Source organism: Callithrix jacchus, chromosome 9 (assembly GCF_049354715.1).
Source record: "Callithrix jacchus isolate 240 chromosome 9, calJac240_pri, whole genome shotgun sequence".
Lineage (NCBI taxonomy): Eukaryota > Metazoa > Chordata > Mammalia > Primates > Cebidae > Callithrix > Callithrix jacchus.
The window spans coordinates 65,353,408-65,375,343 of NC_133510.1; the positions used below are offsets into that span (position 1 = coordinate 65,353,408).

The window sequence follows — 21,936 nt, forward strand, 5'->3', positions numbered from 1 at the left end:
GGCTCTCAGCCTTTGCACTTTCTAATCCTATTCCAGAAGTACCTCCCTTCTCTTGGCTAGGAAGTCCTTCCAGTGGTCTACCCTCCGTTTCTACTGCTAGCGGCAGGAAGAGATGGGGCTGAGTGAGCCACTCTTCTTTCTTTGCATTATCACTCCCCTGCCCCATGCTGGAAGGGAAGTACTTGTTCTTGTCCCCATTCCCTGAGCATTAGCGCTCAGATTGCTCTCCTGTTACTGCTAAGGGCTGGATAGACAGCAGCGTCAGGAAAGATGTAAGTTAGACATCAGGAAGGACTTCCTGACAGAGAAGGCCATGGGCTGCTGGGTTTGGGTATCTGAGGGAGGTAGAACAAAGGAAAGTTGCCTGTTCATTCATCTGGGGTGAGGCTCTGGGAAAAGTCCTCTGTGCTCCACACCCCCAGTTATATATCCCTGGAGGGGGGTAGTGGGGCCGGGGTACAGTGGTTTGCTACTGTGTCTCTGAACCTCAGGGAACCACGGATTTTGCTGCTCCTTGGGCTTCTGGGATGGGGAGGAGAACTGCGTGGCGTCTCTCAAAGGGGTGGACAGGAAAGCCCCTGAACCACTCCCTCCCTTGGCTGGCGGCCCCCAGCAGAGGAAAGGATGACGTGATGGAACAGTTTTCTGCATCTGCTTCAATGGGCTTTCGGGGCCCCTGTGAGGGCTTCAGATTCTCAGGTTATCATCAACCTCCTGGGCAAAGACTGAGTCATGCAGATGGGGCACTTCCTGCCGCAGGACCCTATGAAGGGTGTGAGGGTGTCTGGTCCCCTCCATTTTCTGCACCTTGACTTTCCAAATGGGATGTGACATGTCATCTGCCTCTTTCCTGGCTGTCTTCGAAGCTGAGGGGACCCCGGGTTGAGGGAAGAGCAGGCCTTTGGAGTCAGACCCTACCTCATGGAGCTGCATGGCGGACTGCTCTGTCTCAGTCCCTGCATCTGAAGGGCAGGTTGGAATAAGAACTCCTGCTTCCCAGGGCTGTGGTGAGCTTCAGGAGACGGCGGATGTGAAAGGGCCTGGCGGGCACAGTACAGCAGGTGCTCCTTGCCTAGCCTCCTTTGTTGCTGGAGAAGGGAGATGTGTCCATTTCCCAGATTGGAATGAGGAGGCAGGAACAATACTAAGGCCAAGGCCAGATCTCTGCTGGACATGCTCCAGAGTCAAAGGTTTGGCCTCCACCTCCCCCTGGCTCCTGGTTCCTCCCCTCCCTCTTCTCACAAGGTCCTTCTCTGGCTCTTCTTTCTACTCTGCACTCACCTGTTTTCTTCCCTTTGTTTTTTTTTGGTTCTCCCATCCTCCTTTCTTCCCCTTTCCCCTTCAGCTTTATTTTCTATTTCCTCTGTTACTTTACTTCCCTCCCTCCCTCCCTCCCTTCCTTCCTTCCTTCACTAAGCATTAAGTTGGGTGAAAGAGATGATCCGGAGCATTAAGTAATGTCCCTGCTGTTCTTCCATCATCTCCAGAGGCGTTTTCTTCTCAGTCTTTCCTTCTGGCCTCCTCACTAGGCTGATGCTTCTGTTCTGTGGGCCTGGGATGGGAAGGAAGGTGGTAATAAAATCTGGTTCAATTAAATGTGTGCCTATATTTGTGTGTATCCTGGGGAGAGAGCTGAACAGCACATGGTGGTCCCTGCCCTTGAAGGACTTGTGTCCAGGGAGGGAGGCTGGGCTGTCAGCAGCAGCATGACAAGTGCTGCCTCAGACGTTTAAATATGGTGCTGGGGGGTGGGCACAGCAGTTCATGCCTGTAACCCCAGCACTTTGGGAGGCTGAGGCGGGCAGATCATGACATCAGGAGTTCGAGACCAGCCTGGCCAATATGGTAAAACTCTGTCTCTACAAAAAATACAAAAAATTAGCTTGGCATGGTGATATGCACCTGTAGTCTGATTCACCTGCTGAGGCAGAAGAATTACCTGAACCCGGGAGGCAGAGGTTGCAGTGAGCCGAGATTGTGCCACTGCACTCCAGCCTGGGTGACAGAGTGAGACTCTGTCTCAGAATAACTAACTAAATAAAAATAAATATAGTACTGGGATCTGAGGAAAGACATCAGGAAAGGTTTCACAGAGGAGGTATTAGTTGAGACGGGTTTTGAGGGATGAGCTGGAGTTTGCCAGCTGCAGGAGAGGGTGGAGAGAAAGGCAGTCCTGTCAGAGGGACCACCATAGGCAAAGACATGTTGCTAAGAAAGGGTGAGGGGAATTAGGGAACTGCCCAGGAGCTCGCGGGAGGCTGAAATCCCAATCCAGAATGGGAGCAATGATGCCCAATGGTCAGCTCGCCAGCCATGTGAGACGGGTCCAGAACAGGGCAGTGTTCCCTGCTAAATGAATGATGAGCAGTGGTGGGAGCTGGGGATGTGGAGAAGGGTGCCCTGGGCCCTCGTCTCCTCCCTACTTGCTGGCTATTCTGCTCTGGAAAACCTACATTAACTGATCCTGGCTTGCCTCACCTATAAAACGGGGATGGTGAAGCCTTATCTCCTGAAGATGGGTCAGACAGACCGGGTTTCTTCAGGTGTCTTTCAGCCTTGAGAGCTGTAGGTTTATGATCACTCGGGGTTTGTGTGACCAGGGAAGGCTTCATGGAAGTGAAGCACTTGGTATCTGGCTTTAAAAGATGGCTAATATTGAGTGAAATTGAGAGGAGTGGGGAAGACCGGTGGGGGGCCATGTGGACAGGATCGGAGACAGGACAGGACAGGGCATGTGTGGAGCACTCGTGCCCAGCTGGCTCTTGGGGTCGAGGCTGGCTCTAAGGCAGTAGAGGAGAGGACATGCCTTGTGCTGTCAGGAGGTGCATGAGAGTCAGGGGTACCAGCACAAGATCTGCTCCCTGCCCCCTAAGCCTCTTGGGACCAGACTGAACTGGGAGCCTGGAATTGGAGACATAGGGTCTTCGGGGATCACTGAGAATCAGAAACATGCCAATGAGACACAAACAGCAGGTGAATCACCCCCTCACATGCTGCCGTCTGAAGCCTGTTTTGTGTGGGTCTGAGCCACAGGACAGAGGGTCCTGCACCCTTCGCCTTCCCTGCCCCGGATCCTCTTGCCTTACTGGCTAAGCCTACAAGATTTTGGGGACACAGCACTATCAGCTCTTTCCCTTCTCCAGGCCCAAGAGCGATTCCTCCCCCACGCCTCCCCTGCTGGAGCCCTTGCTCCTCCAGTTCATCCCTGGAGAACTTGCTTGGTTCATGTGGAAGCTTCCCAAAGCCCGCAGGAAGCGTCTGAATTTCTCTGACAGGGACAGTGAAGAGCAGAAAGACGACCTGAGACAGAGGGAGTCACTGGGATGGGGTCAGAGACAGGAGACACCAGAGGGTAAGGGACAGTGTGTTGAGAAGCCAGAGAAAAACAGAGATATCTAGGGAAGTGGGGAGATGCAAACTAAGCAAGCAAAAAGCACCCCAGAGACCCCAGAGACACATTCCAGCAGAGACCCTGAGTGACAGAGACAGACGGAGAAAGCCCTTCCCATGTGTGCCGCCCGGGACTCTGTCAGTGTTCTCTCGCCTGTCTGCCTGTCCCTGGCTGATGGTCCCTTTGTCTGTCTAGCTCTTTGTTTGTTTGTCTCTTTGTTTGCCTGTCTCCCTCGTGGTTCCCCCTTTCTTTCCCCTCTGCTGTCTGTCTGTTGGCCCAGACCTCTCTGGCTGTCACTGCCCTCTGCCTGTCCACTCTCTCTCTGGAGAGCAAACTGGCCACTGGGATCGTGGGGCCCCTGTGTCCTTGCCTCCTGGTCTTGGACGGGCTCCCTCTTCCTTCTCCTGATTTTGGGTCTCATTTTCCTCCTCTCTAAGGTGGCCCCACCTTCTGCCTCCCATCATGTTTATGAGCCCCAGGCTCATAAGAAGAGTGACTGTATTTATGGTTGCTTAACATCCTAACAAAGGGTTTAGTATTGTTCTTCAACCTTCTAAGGACAAAGCAAGAAGACAATCATGACTGCAGCATGGAGCACAGTAGTCAGACATTCACAGGGACTTCCTAGGAGGGTGGTGTGGAAAATATTAGCAGGCCAGCTAAGAGGTTAAACAACCCCTTTCATAACCCCCTGAGGAGGAGTCCCATGGCAGAAGATCCACGACATGACCCTTCTTAGTTTGTGTGGTCTGAGAAGAGTGCTTTCCATGTTGCGAGGCAGCAGTGACTTGCAAGGATGGCACAACCCATGCCACCCCCCACCCCAGGCTCCCACCTGCACAGCTGCTCAGGTGGCTGGGGATTGGGCCCTGAGGGAAAAAGGGTGTGGAGGAAGTGCTGTCTTCGCACCTCTACCCTGTTTCCCGTCACCTTCCCAAGCTGAGGACCACCCCACCCTCGCCCCCCACCCCCTACAATCCGTGAGAGATGGCTGCTGGGGACGGAGTGATGTATGTAATGCAGATAAAATGTCAGCAATTCTAAATGGGTCCAGAGATGCAGTCATGGGGGGGAGAGGGAGAGAGGGCGGAGCAGGGGGGAGAGAGGAAGGGAAAATGAGATGTGGTCCTTAGCAGGGATGGCAGCAGGGACAGACACCCTCCTCCCCCCAGCAGAGGCCAGAGGAGGGGTGGGCCCAGGAGGCAGGAGCCCAAATGAGATTTTGAAGAGGGAGCTGGAGGGTGGGGGGTAGAGGGGAGGAGGAGGCAGGCGGGGGCAGTGGGGCCGGAGCTGCTGATGTATAGCGGTTTCATAACTTCCTCAGTATTAAAGGCAGGTTCATGGGGAGGGCAGCGCCATTAATCACCAGGCTGAATGGGGTTGGGATTTGCTGAGAGGCGCGCTTGCTGTCTGCTGCGCCTGCTCGGCTCAGGGTGGGAGGGGGCAGGCAGGGATGTCCCTCCTGAACCAAGGGGTGAGACCCCAGGACACCATTCTGGGTGTTGGGCAAGTGGGTCCTTGCCTGTAGAGGTAGGGAGCCAGGGGCTGGGGACCCTGGCAGGAAGAAAGAAGGATGAGGAGGGTTGTGGCAGGGGCTAGGAGCAGAGGGTCAGGGGCTGTGGGGAATGATGGGGGCAGAGGCAGACAGGACTCTAGGGGAGGAAAACTGGGGAGGGAGGATTGTGCATTTGAACATGAAATTGATCACATGTAAATATAATGCAAATGACATGCAAACGAGCATAGGATTTCTCTGGGTCCACAGCTCAAGCATTCTCTTTCTTGGATTGAGCATTGGGGCCCATTTGCATTCAGTTCTGGGCCCAGTGACTTGTTTCTTTATTATTCATATTTTCAGAGGGAGAACTCAAATCTCACTTGTTAAGGGAGTGGTGGGGCCAAGGTGGGCTGGTCCCCTGGACTTCCTGGAAAAGGGAAAATCAACATGCTTGAGTGACAGTGAGGAAGCTGAGTGGTAGGACTCCTGGGCTACATACCTGAATTAATGGGGGTCAAAGAGGCAGAGGCTCAACCTTAAGGTAGAGAGGTGGAGAGAATAGACATCCCCATAGCTTATCTGATAGAACAGATAAGACAAGAATGCATCATGTGTTCTGTGAAGTGGGCATTGTCATCCTCTCTTCCAGGTGAGGAAAGAAAATGATTAGCCCAAGGTTCTCAGAGGTCATCAGCTTCCTAAGGTCACACTGCTGGCAAGTACCAGACTCCCAGCTCCAAATTTCCTTGAAAGTTCTGCGCTCCTTTCAAACTACTATAAGAGCATCCTGGGATGGGGCACGGTGGCTCACACCTGTAATCCCAGCACTTTGGGAAGCTGAGGTGGGAGGATCACTTGAGCTCAGGAGTTCGAAACCAGTCCGGGCAATAGAGTGAGACCCCTGTCTCTACAAAAAAATGTAAAAATTAGCTGAATGTGGTGGTGCACATCTGTAGTTCCAGCTACTTGGGAGGCTGAGGTGGGAGGATTGCTTGAGTCTGGGAGCTGAAGGTTGCAGTGAGCTAAGATTGTGCCACGGCCCTCCAGCCTGGGCAAGAGTGAGACTTTGTCTCAAAAGAAAAAAAAAAAAAAAGTGGGAGTTGAACAATGAGAACACATGGACACAGGGAGGGGAACATCACACATTGAAGCCTGTCAGGGGTTGGGGGCTAGAGGAGGAATAGCATTAGGAGAAATACCTAATGTAGATGACGGTTGACGGGCACAGCAAACCAACATGGCATGTGTATACTTAGGTAACAAACCTGCATGTTCTGCACATGTACTCAAATTATAATAATAATAAAAAAAGACTGGGCGCAGTGGCTCACGCCTGTAATCCCAGCACTTTGCAAGGCTTAGGCGGGTGGATCACCTGAGGTCACGAGTTTGAGACCAGCCTGAACAACATGCAGAAACCCCTAAACTCTACTAAAAATACAAAAGTAGCCGGGTGTGGTGGCAGGTGCCTGTAATCCCAGCTACTCCAGAGGCTGAGGCAGGAGAATCGCTTGAATCTGGGAGGTGGAGGTTGCGGTGAGCCGAGATTGTGCCATTGCACTCCAGCCTGGGCAACAAGAGCAAAACTTTCTCAAAAAAAAAAAAAAAAAAAAAAACACAAAAAATGTCCAGGAGCTGTGGCTCACGCCTGTAATCCCAGGACTTTGGGAGGTCTAGGCAGGCGGATCACCTGAGGTCAAGGAGTTTGAGACCAGCCTGATCAACATGGTGAAACCCTGTCTCTACTAAAAATACAAAATTAGGTGGGGGTGGGGGTGGGAGCCTGTAATCCCAGCTACTTGGGAGGCTGAGATAGGAGAATTGCTTGAACCTGGGAGGTGGAGGCTGCAGTGAGCCAAGATCACACCATTGCACTCCAGCCTGGGCAACAAGAGGGAAACTGTCTAAAAACAAACAAACAAAAAAAACCATCCTTGAATGAGATAAATAAAACAGAATTAGGGAGCAGATATTTGCATTTTCCACAGGTAATTATTGAGCACCTAGTAGGCAGCAGGCCTGTGCTCACAAGAGAGAAGGCTGAGTGTTGACCTCCCAGGACACGCAGGCTAGTAGGGCCATAAGGTATGTCTCTCAAAGTGTTGCTATGAGGATGAAAGGAAAGACTCCACAAAAAGCACACAGGGTGGCTTCTGGCGTGGACGGTTAGTTATTGATGTTATTATCCTTATCACTATTCTGGAGGGTGTAGAGTGGAGGACAGAGACAGGGAGAGGGGTCAGCAGAGAGATGAGAGGGGGAGTATGGGTGGGAAGGAAAGGAGAGGTTCAAGAGGGCTGCAGGGGCAAAAGAAGGCAAACAACAGAGCCAGAGCCAGGGGCAAGGAAAGTGTCTTTTGGGAGCATTGCAGTGGGAGGAGCAGGGCTCAGAAGAATCACCCTAGGTTGAAGTTCCTGCTCTGTGACTGGTTCCCTGGGAGTGCAGGGCAAGGCAGGGCTGGGGCTAGGTGTTGAGTAGGCTGGAAGCTGGGATTCTTGGGTCCTCCTCCCACTTGGTTCCATGGCCACTCTCCCAGACTCCTTTCTAGTTGCTTAATTTGGCTCAACCTGTGGGAGATGCTCCTCCCCTTCTCTAAGTCTCACTTCCATCCTTCCTGCTAAAGGACTTAGGGATCTGACCCATTCCCTTGGCTGTCTGTCTGTCTGATGTCTGTGTGGTCCCTCAGTATAATTGCTCTGGACAACTCTAACACTACTCAGACAGATTGTCCGGCCTCCTGGTCCCGACATCTCCCACCACTGCATCAAGCCAAATTACTCAGCACCCCCCAGCCCCGGGCTCTGGTGAAATCCGATTAGCGAGGAGAGAGCTGCACTGAGCTGACAGCTCCTCCGATAATTGCTTCCCAAGTAAGTGATGCAAATCAGCCCATCCAGCCTATTCCTGCTCCTCTCTTGGGGACCCAGGCATCCAGGCCCCAGGAGATGGAGGACACCAGAGTTGAGGAGACCTAGACACTGCCTTCTGCTTCCAGGTAAGTGGGCATAATCCATAAGGCTAGGTTGTGCTGCCTTGGGGCCGAGGTGTGGGTGGCAGGGTGGCGAGGCTGAGCCAGGGACTCCACTGACTCTGCATTTTTGTCTTAACTGAGAGGGTGTCGCTTTGTCACCTTATTCTCACCCCTTGGAGAATAATCCCATTTCCCTGTAAGGTAGATAAAGGCAGAGATACAGAAGATACAGAGACAGGGAGATGGCTGAACCTGCTGAGAAATCAATCAGGCAGATGCAGTGGCTCACACCTGTCATCCCAACATTTTGGGAGGCTGAGGTGGGAGGATCACTTGAGCCCAGCAGTTCCAGACCAGCCTGAACAACATAGTGAGATCTTGTCCCCACAAAAAATTTTAAAAATTAGCTGGGTGTGGTGGTGCGCACCTGTAGTCCCAGCGACTGGAGAGGCTGAGTGGGGAGGATTGCTTGAGCCTGGGAGGTCGAGAGTGCAGTGAGCCGTGATCACGCCACTGCACTCCAGAGTGAGATCGCAGGTAGCTTTCTCTACTTGTGAGTCCCCCTCCTTGCCAGGCTGAGGAAAAGACATGGAGTGTTAAATCCCCACAGATGGGATGGGGAGGCTTGGGGAATCTGATTTGACTTGTCCTTGGGACGCAGTGGCTCTTGCTTAACTCACACATCAAGAAGCCCATTCCCCTTCCCCAAACCAGGGCACTTTAAAGGGCCTGTTAATGCTTCTTCCTTAATGCATTTCCTTCCTACATCTTTACTTCAGGCTCTTTCAGTGACCTCCTTATCCCATCTCCTGCTGACCTTGGAGACCTGAAGAATTACTTTCCTTGCAATCCTGAACTTCCAGTCCCCAAACCTAACCCTGCATGCAGGTCACTGTCTTTGTGGAAATCTGTAGGGTGAGCTCCCCAGTCTTGTCCCTCATGCCTGTGTGTCTGATGTGGCTTCATGGCCTGGATCTTGAGTACTCAGATTAGCATCTGCCTGAGACCTTGGCCATGGCCAAAACCTCAACAGCAACAACTACCTTTTGTGGAGTCCAAAGTCTGTATTAAGCACCTTATGTAATTAAGTTACTTAATTATCACAAAAGAAAATAGAGATTACAGGCCGGGCGTGGAGGCTCACACCTGTAATCATAGCACTTTGGGAGGCCGAGGTGGGTGGATCACCTGAGGTCAGGAGTTCCAGATCAGCCTGGCCAACATCGCAAAATCTTGTCTCTATTAAAAAAAAAAAAAAAGAAGATACAGATTACAGTGATGATCCCATTTTACAGCTGAGATAACTGAGGCACAGAGAAATTAAATAGCATGCCTAAGGTCACCACTAGTAAGTGGCTGAGCTTGGATTCAAATCCAGCAGTCTAATTCCAGAGCCCACAGTCCTGAGACCTCTGCTCTGCTGCCTTCACTCTCCTGTGCTCTTTTCATGTTTGTTGGGCTAACCGAGACAGGGCCTAGTGTAGTGGAAGTGGGGAAGGTGGCTACATTGAAAGTTAAACCCCAGAAACCCTTTTGGGGCTCCCCAGGCCAGAGGCAGTGAGTGGGAGCTGAGCAGCGTGACATTTGGTATCTAGGAAAGGGGAAACATGGACCTTTGTTTTCTGCAGTGGGAAGCTCTGCAGCTAGACAGCCCTTCCCTGTGACAAGCGAGGAGGCAAGGCGAAGGCAGAAAGATCCGCCTAGAAGCCCAAGTGAGCTGAAAGTCAGAGCTAGGACATGAAGAGGCCGATAGATGGCGCTCATGGCCCAACACAGCTCCAGTATCCCAAGGAAACCAAAGGAAAGCAAGTGAGCAGGTTAACCCCTTCCCACCTGGGCTCAGGGCAGAGGAGCTGGCTGGTGGGTAGGCTGGGCCCCCCGCCCCAGGCCAGGTGACTCAACTCTCTAGGCTCTTACCCAGGCCATAACCTGGGTCAACTTCTGTTCCTGTCCCACAAGGCTCTACCCGTAAATCACGGTCAGCAGCCTCTTGATGACTTCCCAGAAGACAAGAAGACTAAGAAGTGGATGAGACTGGGTGGGAGGGCTGCACCCAAGCCCGTGTTCCATCTCTTGGGCTCCATCTCTTGAAAGCCTCAGGGTCTCTGTTTCTAAGCACCCCTGCATCCGGAGAGCTCCTCACCTCCATCTTTCCTGGGAGTGACTCTCTGGGTGGGGAGGAATAGCACGGACTACAGACAGAGAAGGCCCTAGGCCCCTCTGGCATCAGCTGTAGGGACTCACTGTGGCTGCCTAAGCCTCCATTTCTCCTTATATCTGGACTTCCTATCTCTGGGTTCCCTGGGATGGATGGGCTTATAGGCACAGAAACAGTTATTTAATTCTTCTAGGAAGATGAAATTGGGGGTGGGGAGGTGGAGGTCCTGGGGGAATCTCTGCTTGCCTGTTACTCATTTCACTCATTACTGTTCTGCCAGAAAGCGACTTTGAATGTGGAGGGGATGCCAAGATGGCAAACTAGAACTAGAAGTGCTGGGCAGGCAAGTGACAGAGGGGTCTGGGGTGGGCAGGAGGGTTGCCCAAGGGATGGTGGAGATCCTAGAATTTTTTAAGCACTGAGATGACACCACAAAGAGTTCACCCACCTTATTTTTGATCAGAAACACAGAAATGCATAATACACAGAGATGGGGGAACTTGTTCTAGAAGCTCAGATCCTCTTATTCCAGTCATTCTAGGGCAAGAAGCAGAAACAGGGAGATGTACACAGAGGGAGACAGAGACACACAGATACAGAGAGAAAGCTACACAAGAGACTAGAGATAGAGATAAGTTTACATACGCAGAGAGGGGCAAATTACACAGGCAGAGAGAGAGACACAGAGAGGGAGAGGGTCTGGTAAAAATTAAAGCTCAGGAAATTATGGGCTTCATGAGGTAGATGATTAATTCCGTTTCCAAAATCTTGCAAGGGTCAGGGTAGTTTCTCACTACGGATGTCAGAAGGTCACTGCTCACAGCTCCCTGAAGCTCCTACTGCATCCATTACGTTTTTGTTGATAGGAGATCAGAGAAGTCTTGGGAAGGGGCTCGCATCCTTGTTCTCTCACTTCTTCCTGTTCTGGGGTTTACAGGCCTCCTTCTCTACCACTCACAGGGAGACCTTGCCTCTGTGATTAGAGCCTTGGCTGTGCTCAGGTGGGGTGGGAGGAATATAGAAGATAACTAGCCTTAGGGGCTTCCCAGTCTAATGAAAGTTTTAGAGTCAGAACACAGAACCAGATCCAGATAGACAAGAACAAAACTAGGAATAGGACAGCTTTGGACATAGATATTGGGATCCAGGAGTTGGGGGAAATGGACTGTTAGGTGCAACCATGGGATTAGGATTGATCGGGGAAGGGTTCCTGGACAAACTATTTGAGGAAGAAGATTTGGAAGGATGAGTGCTGGCTAACTTCATGTGTCTACTTGAGTGGGCTAAGGGACACGCAGATAGCTGGTAAAACATTATTTCTGAATATGTCTGTGAGAGTGTTTCCGGAAGAGATTCACATTTGAATTGGTAGACTGAGTTAAGAAGGTCGCCCTCATTAATGTGGGTGGGCACCATCCAACCCCTTGGGGGTCCAGTAGAACAAAAGGGTGAAGGAAGGCAAATTCTCTTTCTTCGTGAGCTGAGACATACCTGCCTTTGGACATTATTGGAGTTCCTGGTTCTTGGTCCTTCAGGCTCTGGGATTTAGCAGTGAGCTCCCTCCCCTGCTTTGGACTTGCCTGAATTATACCACTTGTCTTCCTGGTTCTCCAGTTTATAGACTTCAGAGGAGGAGACTGTGAGACTTCTGGGCCTCCACAATCCTGTGAGTCAATTCTTGCAATAAATCTCCTCATGTTGATAGATAGATATCCTGTTGTTTCTTTGGAAAACTCTAATACTGACGTTATAGGGCTGGGCAGATAGCAAGGCAGAGGAAGAAGTCAAAATGGTGACGCTCTTGAGATGGGCTTGGACAGTAATGGGGGATGCTCCTTGCTAAAGAGTTGTTAGGAGCTAGCAGAAATGCCTTCATGGATGTTCTATATACAGTAATGGCGGGCTGCAAAGGAGAGGTCTCATAACCAGGGCAGCAGAGGACCTCCAAATGATCTTTAGCTATTATTAACACACTCAGGTGGGTGAGGGGTTGGGGATGGTTGAAACTTCCTGATTTGCAATCTCTTTGGGAAAAATGTGAATGAACTTTTGGAAGGTTCTAATCCCCTTAGGAATAGAACCCAGGATTTTCCAGGTCCTTATAGACTCTGGCCTCTCGCTTCTCAGCACTTCTTAACGCTGACGTAAAGAATAAACTACAATTCCCAGCGATATTTAGAGCTGATTTAGGGCGTTTTCCGGGATTTGAGCATTTCCGGCGGAAGTGGCTGCGGGTACTCCAATCCCTTCCCTAAACAATGTAGACTACGACTCCCACTGTCCTTAGCGCCGGGGTTGGGTTGGGGGAAAGGAACCGGAAACAGGATGGGGAGCTGGACCAGGTGAGGAAGTAGGAGGCTGGGAATCTGGGTTTGTAGAGGCAGGTTCAGGGCTCCCAGGGTCATCGAGACTGAGCCGAGAGAGTAGTCAGAATGTCTGGGTTTTGGGGTCTTTCTCGTCGTGTGGGGTTAGACTCAGTGCAGGGAGAGCCCAGCTTATGGAACTGCCTGGGAGGTCTGCAGGATCGAGGCTTTCCAGTTGGCTGGAGACAGCGGAGGGCGCCGGCGGAGGTTTTGTATGGTGTCTTAGTAGTCGTTGGTCCCTTCGGAACCAGATGAAATGGTCTTTTTGAGTTTATGCTTATTTATTTATTTATTTATTTTTGAGATGGAATCTGTTCTGTCGCCCAGGCTGGAGTGCAATAGTGCGATCTCGGTTCCCGGGTTTCCCCGCCTCCCGGGTTCAAGCGATTCTCCTGCCTCAGCCTACTGAGTAGCTGGGATTACAGGTGCGCGCCTCCACGCCCGGAAAATTTTTGTATTTTTAGTAGAGACTGGGTTTCACCAAGTTGGCCAGGCTGGTTTTGAGTTCCTGACCTCAAGTGATCCGCCTGCCTCGGCCTCCCAAAGTGCTGGGATTACAGGCGTGAGCCACCGCGCCTGGCCTATGCCTTATTATAATTATTATGTTATTTAGTTTAAGGATATTTCTTATTGTCCCTTGGACTCCCAAAGTGCCTCCAGGGGACAGGGAAGTGCATCGTGTGTCTTCAGATCATTCCTGACTTCCTGGATTTGATGTCAGAGAAGTCTGACATCAGCCTGAAGTCTGGCCTTGGTGGCCAGGGTTATCGATGAGTCAAACTACACTGCCTTTGCGCTTAATGTCATATGATACCATATTTTGTAAAATAATCTTTTTATTTATTTATTATTTTGAGATGGAGTCTTTCTTGCTCCGTCGCCAGGCTGGAGTGCAGTGGCGCGATGCTGGCTCACTGCGACTTCTGTTTTCTGGTTTCAAGCAATTCTGCCTCAGCCTCCCGAATACCTGGGACTACAGGCATGCACCACCACTCCCAGTGAATTTTTTGTATTTTTGGTAGAAACGGAATTTCATCATGTTGGCCAGGATGGTCTTGCTCTCTTGACCTCGTGATCCGCCTGTCTCAGCCTCCCAAAGTGCTGGGATTACAGGCGTGAGCCACCACGCCCGGCAATATCTACATTTCTTAAGCCTCTGGCTCTTGGGGCTACTTTGGGTAGAACTGACATGTTCCTCCTTTGGGTTCTCCTAGTGTTGTATTAAAGCTCACATCACACTGTATTATAGTTAGTTTGTCTGCCCTTTCACAGCAGTTTATGAGCTTACAAAAAGCCTGGTCTACATTTTACTCATTTTGGATTTCTTCCTCACCAAGAGACTGCTGCAGTGCTTGTCATGTAAGACACTCATAAGTATTGAAAAAAATAAATGAGTTAACAGCTGGTGGTAGGTTAGATGGAATATGTGATTTACATAGAGGAGAGAGTTAAATGAGTTGCCCAAGAGAATCTTCTTAGAGATGAAACAAGAGTGGAGTTCAAGTCAATTGACTTCTAGCCTGTGGCTGTTGCTATGAGATCAGGCTTTGAAATTATGGGACAATGAAAATAAGGTTTTGTCACTCTTTTGTGTATTCCCTGGCCTTGCAGTCTCCAACACAGGTCTGGAAATGCCAAAGGTAGGCTCAAGACTTCTCTTGAGATTCTAGAGTTGGAACAGCCAATCTGCCAATGTTGGTGCTGCATGGGAGATGCAAAGCAAGGTCCTCTGAAACACTGTTGTTCTCCACAGCTCCTTTCTCAGCTTTTGTGTGAGCCCAGTTTGTCCTGGGTAGCCACCTGGACAGATCAGTTAACACTACTGAGATCAGTTAGGGAAGGACTTCCTAAGTTTGGCCTCTGATTTTTTTTCTCTCCCACTTCCCCAAGGCTAGGGTGAGAAAAATAGGTTGATCAAGCTGTTGTGTCAACCTTGAGCTCTCTTCTGGAGGAAGAGGTCACTCCTGACCCAGGCAGAAAGTTGAGAGGAAGGAATGACAATGGTACTAGTCACATGGGAGACCCAGATGTGATGGCCACACCAGAGCCTGGAAAACAAGCAGAGTGCAAAGAGGGCAGCTGAGCTTTGAGTGAACTCAGGAAATAGAAGTGGAGAAGGATCCATCAGGAGTGGCTCTTTAAAGGTGTTTTTTTTTGAGACGAAGTTTCACTCTTGTTACCCAGGCTGGAGTGCTGTGACACGATCTTGGCTCACTGCAACCTCTGCCTCCTGGGTTCAAGCAATTCTCCTGCCTCAGCCTCCCGAGTAGCTGGGACTACAGGCGTGCGCCACCATGCCCAGCTAATTTTTGTATTTTTAGTAGAGACGGGGTTTCACCTTGTTGACCAAGATGGTCTCAATCTTTTGACCTAGTGATCCACCTGCCTTGGCCTCCCAAAGTGCTGGGATTATAGGCATGAGCCACCGCGCCCGGCCAAAAGGTGGTTTTTTTAATCTTTATTTTTTAGAGGTGGGGTCTCACTTTGTCAGCCAGGCTGGTCTTGAACTCCTGGCTTCAAGCACTTCTACCTCGGCCTCCCAAAGTGCTGGGATTATAGGCATGAGCCATTGCGCCTAGCTCAGAGGGTACTTTTAAACAAAAGTGAAAAAGAAATGGACATTGCTGAGCAGGTGTTTGTTGTGTACCTACCTAATAAGGGCCAAGACCTTGGGCTTATGGAGGGAGATTGATCAGAGCCTGGCTCTTGATCTGCCCAATTTAGCTGGGGAGGCAAAATGAATTCATCAAGATGATGCTAACTATGGCGACACACAGTAGTTCTCAGCCTTCTCCAACCATCAGAATCACCCTGGGAAGTGTGTTTAAAATACAGATTCCCAGGCCTCACACCAGACCTACTTGTGTTGGGGGTGGGGTTGGGACACTATGGCAAATGCTGCAGTGTTCTGAGGAGGGAAGACTTTATCAAAGGGATGGTTTGAGCTGCATTTTGAAGGATGGGAGTGATTTGGATGTGGGGACAGGTGGGGGAATCACAGTTCTGGTTGACTAGATGACTGTTAGATGATGTCCCGGTTGACTTGAGGAGTATATTTGGTTGGATTGTAGAAATGGTATGTGCAAAGTTTTGGGAGTTGAGGTAGGAAAGGCATTTTGAAAATGTGAGTAGAATGGTCAGGTTGGAACACTGGGTTCAAATGGGAGTGCAGTGAAGGGATGGCCTTTGCAGTTTACAAAGCTTGCTGTCATGTTCCTCTCCCTCCCCTCTCCTTTCTCCCACCTCCCTTCTCTCTTGCCTTTCTTCTTCCTCTCCCATTTCTTCCTTTTCTCTCTTCACCTACACATCTCATTCCATCCTTATGTCAACATTATTAAGTGAATATTATTATTCTTTGTATTTGAAAGAGGGAACCTGAGGCTCTGGCCATGTGTGTAGCTTGTAAGATTCTATTAAGAGTCTGTAATCAGCCGGGCACGGTGGCTCATGCCTATAATCCCAGCACTTTGGGAGGCCGAGGCGGATGGATCACTAGGTCAAAAATCAAGACCATCCTGGTCAACATGGTGAAACCCCGTCTCTACTAAAAATACAAAAACTTAGCTGGGCATGGTGGCGCATGCTGTAGTCCCAGCTACTTGGGAGGCTGAGGTAGGAGAATTGTTTGAACCCAGGAGGCGGAGGTTGCGGTGAGCTGAGATTGCGCCATTGCACTTCAGCCTGGGTAATAAGAGCGAAACTCTTGTCTCAAAAAAAAAAAAAAAAAAGTCTGTAATCATCCTCCTCACTATTCCTGAGTGTGGGAAAGAAGCTAGGCTAGGGTTAGGGGGTTGTGGAATTAGCAGGGTGGCTGATCAGACCATCTAAGGGATGATGGTGTGGGTGGTTAAAGCATAGCCTGAGCCAGAGAGATGGTTCAATCAAATCCAAGCTTTATTATTTGCTAACGGCAAGACCTTGGGCAAGTTGCTTCATCTTGCTAAGCTTCAGTGTCCTCACTTATAATATGGGAGCAGTAATACCCACCTCATGGGGTTGTTGTGAGGATCAATGAGGTGCACCTGGCGCAGAGTAGTCGCTCACCACCTGGAAGCTATTGTAATTAGCCTTCCCAGGTCTCTGGGCTGTGACTGTGCACTTATATTTCGTTCTTCCACACCGTGCTTTCCAGGACACAGTCTATTCTGGCTGGGCTTTTCTTTTTTAGGAGACATTAAAAGTGCTGAAAGGAAGCCACCGGTAAATGTTTACTGAAAACCTACAGTGGCTGGGCACGGTGGCTCATGCCTGTAATCCCAGCACTTTGGGAGGCCGAGGAGGGCGGATCACTTGAGGTTGGGAGTTTGAGACCAGCTTGACCAACATGGAGAAACCCCGTCTCTATTAAAAAATACAAAACTAATGTGGTGGCACATGCCTGTAATCCCCCGCTACTCGGGAGGCTGAGGCAGGAGAATCGCTTGAACCTGGGAAGCAGATTGTGGTGAGCTGAGATGGCACCATGGCACTCCAGCCTGGGCAACAAGAGCGAAACTCCATCTCAAAAAAAAAGAAAAGGAAACCTACTGTGTGCTTGGCACAGCCCAGGAATTATGCCTGATGGAAAGTAGCTTTGGTTTGGAGTGGGAGATGTTTGGTGGCTATGGCTTATCCTTACCAGGTGCCATATGAAGAGAAAGGATATTGGAAGTGGGGATGGAAAGGGCCCTTCATTACCAAGAATTGAGGTGTGCCTAGTCCTACTTGGTGTTTGGTAGATGACTGACGTGGTCTCTTAGGGTCCTTTCTGAGCCTAGGAAATGGTAGTGGGGGCCCTGGCCAGCATGGATCCCTCCTTCCACTCTGTGGCTGAGGGATGATGAGGCCTCTGTCCATCTCTTTTCCCAGGTGACAGTGGCATGGCCATATGCCCCACGCTTTCCTGCTGGGGTCCACCCATGAGCCTGTAGGTGCCCTGATGGAGCCTCAGCCCAGCCCTGGAAGCTTGGCTGAGAGCTTCCTGGAGGAGGAGCTTCGGCTCAATGCTGAGCTGAGTCAACTGCAGTTTTCGGAGCCTGTGGGCATCATCTATAATCCCGTGGAGTATGCGTGGGAGCCACATCGCAACTACGTGACTCGCTACTGCCGGGGCCCTAAGGAAGTGCTCTTCCTGGGCATGAACCCTGGACCTTTTGGCATGGCCCAGACTGGGGTAAAGGATTTGGCTTCCCCAATGGGTGGAGTGGGAGGCTCTAGCTGGCTGCTTGGCTGGGTATGCTGTGGAGAAGGAGCATGTGCATGGGTGTAGACATGTGTTGGTCCCCCCGCCCCATTCTTTCTCAACACACATACTAGCTCCTGTGGTCTCATGCCCTCTCCCAGTGTCTCTGCCTGTAATTAACCAAGCACATTAATGATAGTTTTGTTTTCCCTGTAAGCTGTCCACTAATTGCCTCTGAGAGCCCTTCCTTCTGCCAGCCCATCCCTACTTTACCAGATCTCCCCTGTCCCTGAACTATGGTTGGGGTCAGAAGAGGGACTAGGACTGTGGGGTCCTCAGAAGAGACTGGTTGATAGGGGTGGGTATGTAAGAGAAGCAGGGCATTCTGGGAACCTGGGTTCTGTTTCTTAGCTAAGGTGAGGTTCAAAACGGAGCCAGCCTCCAGTGCCTGCCTGCTTTCCTTTCAGAGCTCAGGATGAGTGACTGCCCCTCAGTGGGGGTGCTTGGCAGGTGGGGGAGGGGAAGAGGCTTCAGGGCAGGAGGCTCAATCGCTTTTATTGACTCCAGCTGGGTGATGAAAGGTGCTCAATGATGATCGATGGAAATGACGGCCTGAGGCTTGGGGCTGGGAGGGCACCCAGAGAGCAGTGATCAGCCCATCCTTGTGCCTTCTTTAACCCTGGCTGCCTTTTTGTCTCAGACCATCTGTCTGTCCCCAGTACTAACCATCAAACCTAGGGCTAGCTATCTGAAAGTACTCCCTGTATTTGGTCCCAAAGGCTAGTTGGGGTAGACGCAAATAGATTCTTCTGGACCATAGTCCACAATGAAAAACTGGAAAAAGATGGACAAGGATGGACAGGCTCAAACCGTAGGGTGAAGAATCCTTGTCTCAGGCCTTTGGGTGAAGGTGGGGGTTGGAGGTGCAGGCTGGATTCTCATGGAAGGTATAAAGAAGTCAGTTGGTCCAGAGCCCAGGCATCAGGTCTCCATTTTGAAGCCCTTCATGTGTCTTTCCTTCCTCACAGGTTCCCTTTGGAGAAGTGAGCATGGTCCGGGACTGGTTGGGCATTGGGGGGACTGTGCTGACCCCTCCCCAAGAGCACCCTAAGCGACCAGTGCTGGGACTGGAGTGCCCACAGTCAGAAGTGAGTGGTGCCCGATTCTGGGGCTTTTTCCAGAACCTCTGTGGACAGCCTGACATCTTCTTCCATCACTGCTTTGTCCACAATCTATGCCCTCTGCTTTTCCTGGCTCCCAGTGGGCGCAACCTCACCCCTGCTGAGCTGCCTGCCAAGCAGCGAGAACAGCTTCTTGGGATCTGTGATGCAGCCCTCTGCCGGCAGGTGCAGCTGCTGGGGGTGCGGCTGGTGGTGGGAGTTGGGCGACTCGCAGAGCAGCGGGCACGACGGGCTCTGGCAGGCCTGATGCCAGAGGTCCAGGTGGAAGGGCTCCTGCATCCCTCTCCCCGTAATCCACAGGCCAACAAGGGCTGGGAGGCAGTGGCCAAGGAAAGACTGAATGAGTTGGGGCTGCTGCCACTGCTGTCGAAATGAGCACCCCTGGGGCCTGGCATCAGACACATTCAAGACCTCAAAGTCATTCTTGGGCAAACAGATGACAACACATCTCCTAGACTGGAGCGAAAGGTCCTCCTGTGCTCCCTGGTTGCTGGGAAACGTAGTCTTTGATATGTTGAACTGTCTTCCAACCTGCCGTGGCAGTTTTGACACTACCCTGGTTTGCCCTCCTGATTCCTGCTTTCTTTTTTTGAGACAGAGTTTTGCTCTGTCGCCCAGGCTGGAGTGCAGTGGCTCAATCTCGGCTCACTGCAACCTCCGCCTCCCAGGTCAAGTGATTCTCCTGCTTCAGCCTCCCGAGCAGTTGGGGTTACAGGTGCCCACCACCCCGCCCTGCTAATTTTTGTATTTTTAGTAGAGATGGGGTTTCACCATCTTGACCAGGCTGGTCTTGAACTTCTAACCTTGTGATCCACCCGCCTTGGCCTCCCAAAGTAATGGGATTACAGGCGTGAGCCACTGTGCCCAGCTGATTCCTTCCTTTACCTTTGAACACTGTCCCTTTCATGGTACCCCACTTTGTAGAGAATCTGCAGAAGGTGTATGTTTGCACTTGCAGACTGCTCTACCTCATTGTTTCCTTGGGAGACTACTCAGCTGAGAGTGCCCTAGACAGTAATTTTTAAGGTCACATTTACTATTTCAGAGGAAATATCTTGCCAGGATACCTACCCATCCTTATAGAACAGCTGGCTTTGGCTGACCCCTTTCCTCACAGGGACCAAGACATGAAATTAAGAGTGAACTTCTTATGGGAGGCTGCAGCTGGATCAGAGGAAAAATCCAGTGTGGCAGAGTGAAAGTCAGAAGACCTGAATTTTCATCCCAGCTTTGAGACTTGTGAACTTTTTGATGGACAAATTGAGAAACCTCTCCATGCCTCAGGCTCCTCATCTGTAAAATGGGGATGCTACCTTTTGGGGTTGGTGTGAGGATTAATTGCGATAACACTTGAAAGTGCCTTGCATGGGCCTGGCTTGTGGGTTCTCATCACAGTGCTCTCTTTCTTGCCTCTGGGTTGGGGATTCACTGCACTGCACTACAGTGGCAGCCCCTCTCCATTCTGGATACCTTGCTAGGGGAGAGTCTGGGCTTCCACCTGTGGCCAGGGTGCGGGTAAAGTTCTCATCTTGTCAGAGATGGATCAATGACTGAAAAACCTAGCCTGTGTTTTTTTTTTCACTCTAAGCATTAAAAGCTCCTAAAGCCTTTTGTCTTGTTACTTTGTTCCCACCTCGGATGCTAGTGGTGGAAGGTGTTTACATTTCCTCCCTCTTACCTCTTCATTCTTGGCAAAGGGTTCTCTTAGGTAGCTGGGGGAAGGCTGCAGTAGATCTGTATCTCTCTCTTTTCTTTTTCTTTTCCTTTTTTTCTGAGATGGAGTATCATTCTGTTGCCCAGGCTACAATGCAGTTGTGAAATGTCAGCTCACTGCAACATCTGCCTCCTGAGTTCAAGTGATTCTCCTGCCTCAGCCTCCCAAGTAGCTGAGGTTACAGGCGACTGCCACCATGCCTGGCTAATTTTTGTATTTTTAGTAGAGACAGGGTTTCACCATGTTGACCAGGCTGGTCTTAAACTCCTGACTTCAAGTGATACACCTGCCTTGGCTCCCAAAGTGCTGGTGGCTGGCCGGATGGAGTAGATCTCAACTGCCTTGCCAAACCTGCAGGGTGTCTGTTAGGGGTCTTATATGATACTCTGGGCACTGTGAGGAACAGGCGACGGGACAGATGGGAACCTGGTATCCAGTTCATTTTTTGTGCTGAATGGTTGATTGCATGCCCCTTTGGTAAGGGTTGGGAAAGTGAACCAAGTTGGGAGCAGAGCAGGTCCTGAGACCACCTTCATGAGGGCACATGGTCTAATTCCCGTCTCCTGGGACACAGGTTATTTCTAGCTTCCAAATTAGTAAGATTTTTAGTATAAATCCTCTCCTACTTCATTTTATAGTAAAGAATTTGGCCTTTGTCTTCAGTTCCACAGGAGACTCTTAATCCTTGGAATTTCCCAAGTGATAGGAGTATCTTTTGTTTTTGTGGAGGGTCCCTGTAACTACACTTGAGATTTGACCTTAGGTCACATCTTATTTTATATTGAAATTTGATCTCAGACTGCACCCAAGTTTATAGTAAGATTTGACTGAGGATGGAGGCTGACCATGCCAGAATGACCAACCATATAGTTACAGGGCTGGGACTCTGAGCTGGACGATATCAGCTTGATCCCCAGGGAGGGGAGAGGGGCTAGAGACTGAGTTCAGCCATATGCCCATGATTTTAATCAACTATGCCTACAGTAAAACCCTAATAAAAACTTCTGACACTGAGGTATTGCTCAGCTTCCTGGCTGGTGACCACATGGATGTGCTGAGGAATATGTAGGAGTGTCCTGTTTCTCTGAGCAGAGGGCACACATCTGTGTGTGGGACCCTCCTGGGCCATACCATATATTTGTTTTCCTTTGGCTGGTTCTGACTTGCATCTTTTGTAATAGAACTTTAATCATAGTACAGAGTTTTCCTGAGTTCTGGGAGCCATTCTAGCAAATTCTCCAACCTCGGGCCCTGGGGGTTGGGGGGTGGGGGTTGTGGGAACTCTTGAATTTATAGCCAGCTGTTCAGAAGTGCTGGTGGTTTGGGATCCTTGAGCTTGCAACTGACATCTGAAATGAGGGCAGTATTGCTAGGGACTATGGCCTTAAACCTGTGGGATATGCACTAACTCCCTGTAGTTAGCATCAGAATTGCATTAGTGTTTTGAACCTTCACAGGCTGTAGATGTCTTCCCCTTTTGCTGCATAGTGAGTGCCCCA

At 50.4% G+C, this 21,936-nt stretch overlaps 1 protein-coding gene across 4 annotated transcripts; it reads left to right on the plus strand.

Moving 5' to 3' along the window:
• The first annotated feature begins 12,328 nt into the window (after positions 1 to 12,328).
• Positions 12,329 to 20,332, plus strand: SMUG1 (single-strand-selective monofunctional uracil-DNA glycosylase 1). Of its 4 annotated transcripts, none has more exons than XM_035256559.3 (3): positions 12,329 to 13,740; positions 17,230 to 17,533; positions 18,571 to 20,332. In XM_035256559.3, exons 2-3 carry the CDS (start codon positions 17,249 to 17,251, stop codon positions 19,096 to 19,098), a joined length of 813 nt encoding a protein of 270 aa, XP_035112450.2. In that variant the 5' UTR covers positions 12,329 to 13,740; positions 17,230 to 17,248; the 3' UTR covers positions 19,099 to 20,332. The 4 variants fall into 4 exon arrangements, with proteins under 4 accessions (XP_035112450.2, XP_054094446.1, XP_003733808.3 ...); XM_054238471.2 differs by having other exon boundaries at positions 12,329 to 12,588; XM_003733760.5 differs by having other exon boundaries at positions 12,329 to 12,360.
• The last annotated feature ends 1,604 nt before the right edge of the window (positions 20,333 to 21,936 follow it).

Excerpts from the sequence above, each read along its gene's own strand:
- SMUG1 (XM_035256559.3), top strand. The coding sequence starts at position 17,249 with ATGCCCCACGCTTTCCTGCTGGGGTCCACCCATGAGCCTGTAGGTGCC. Across the intron at positions 17,534-18,570 it reads TTGGCATGGCCCAGACTGGG|GTTCCCTTTGGAGAAGTGAG; the intron begins GTAAAGGATTTG and ends CCTTCCTCACAG.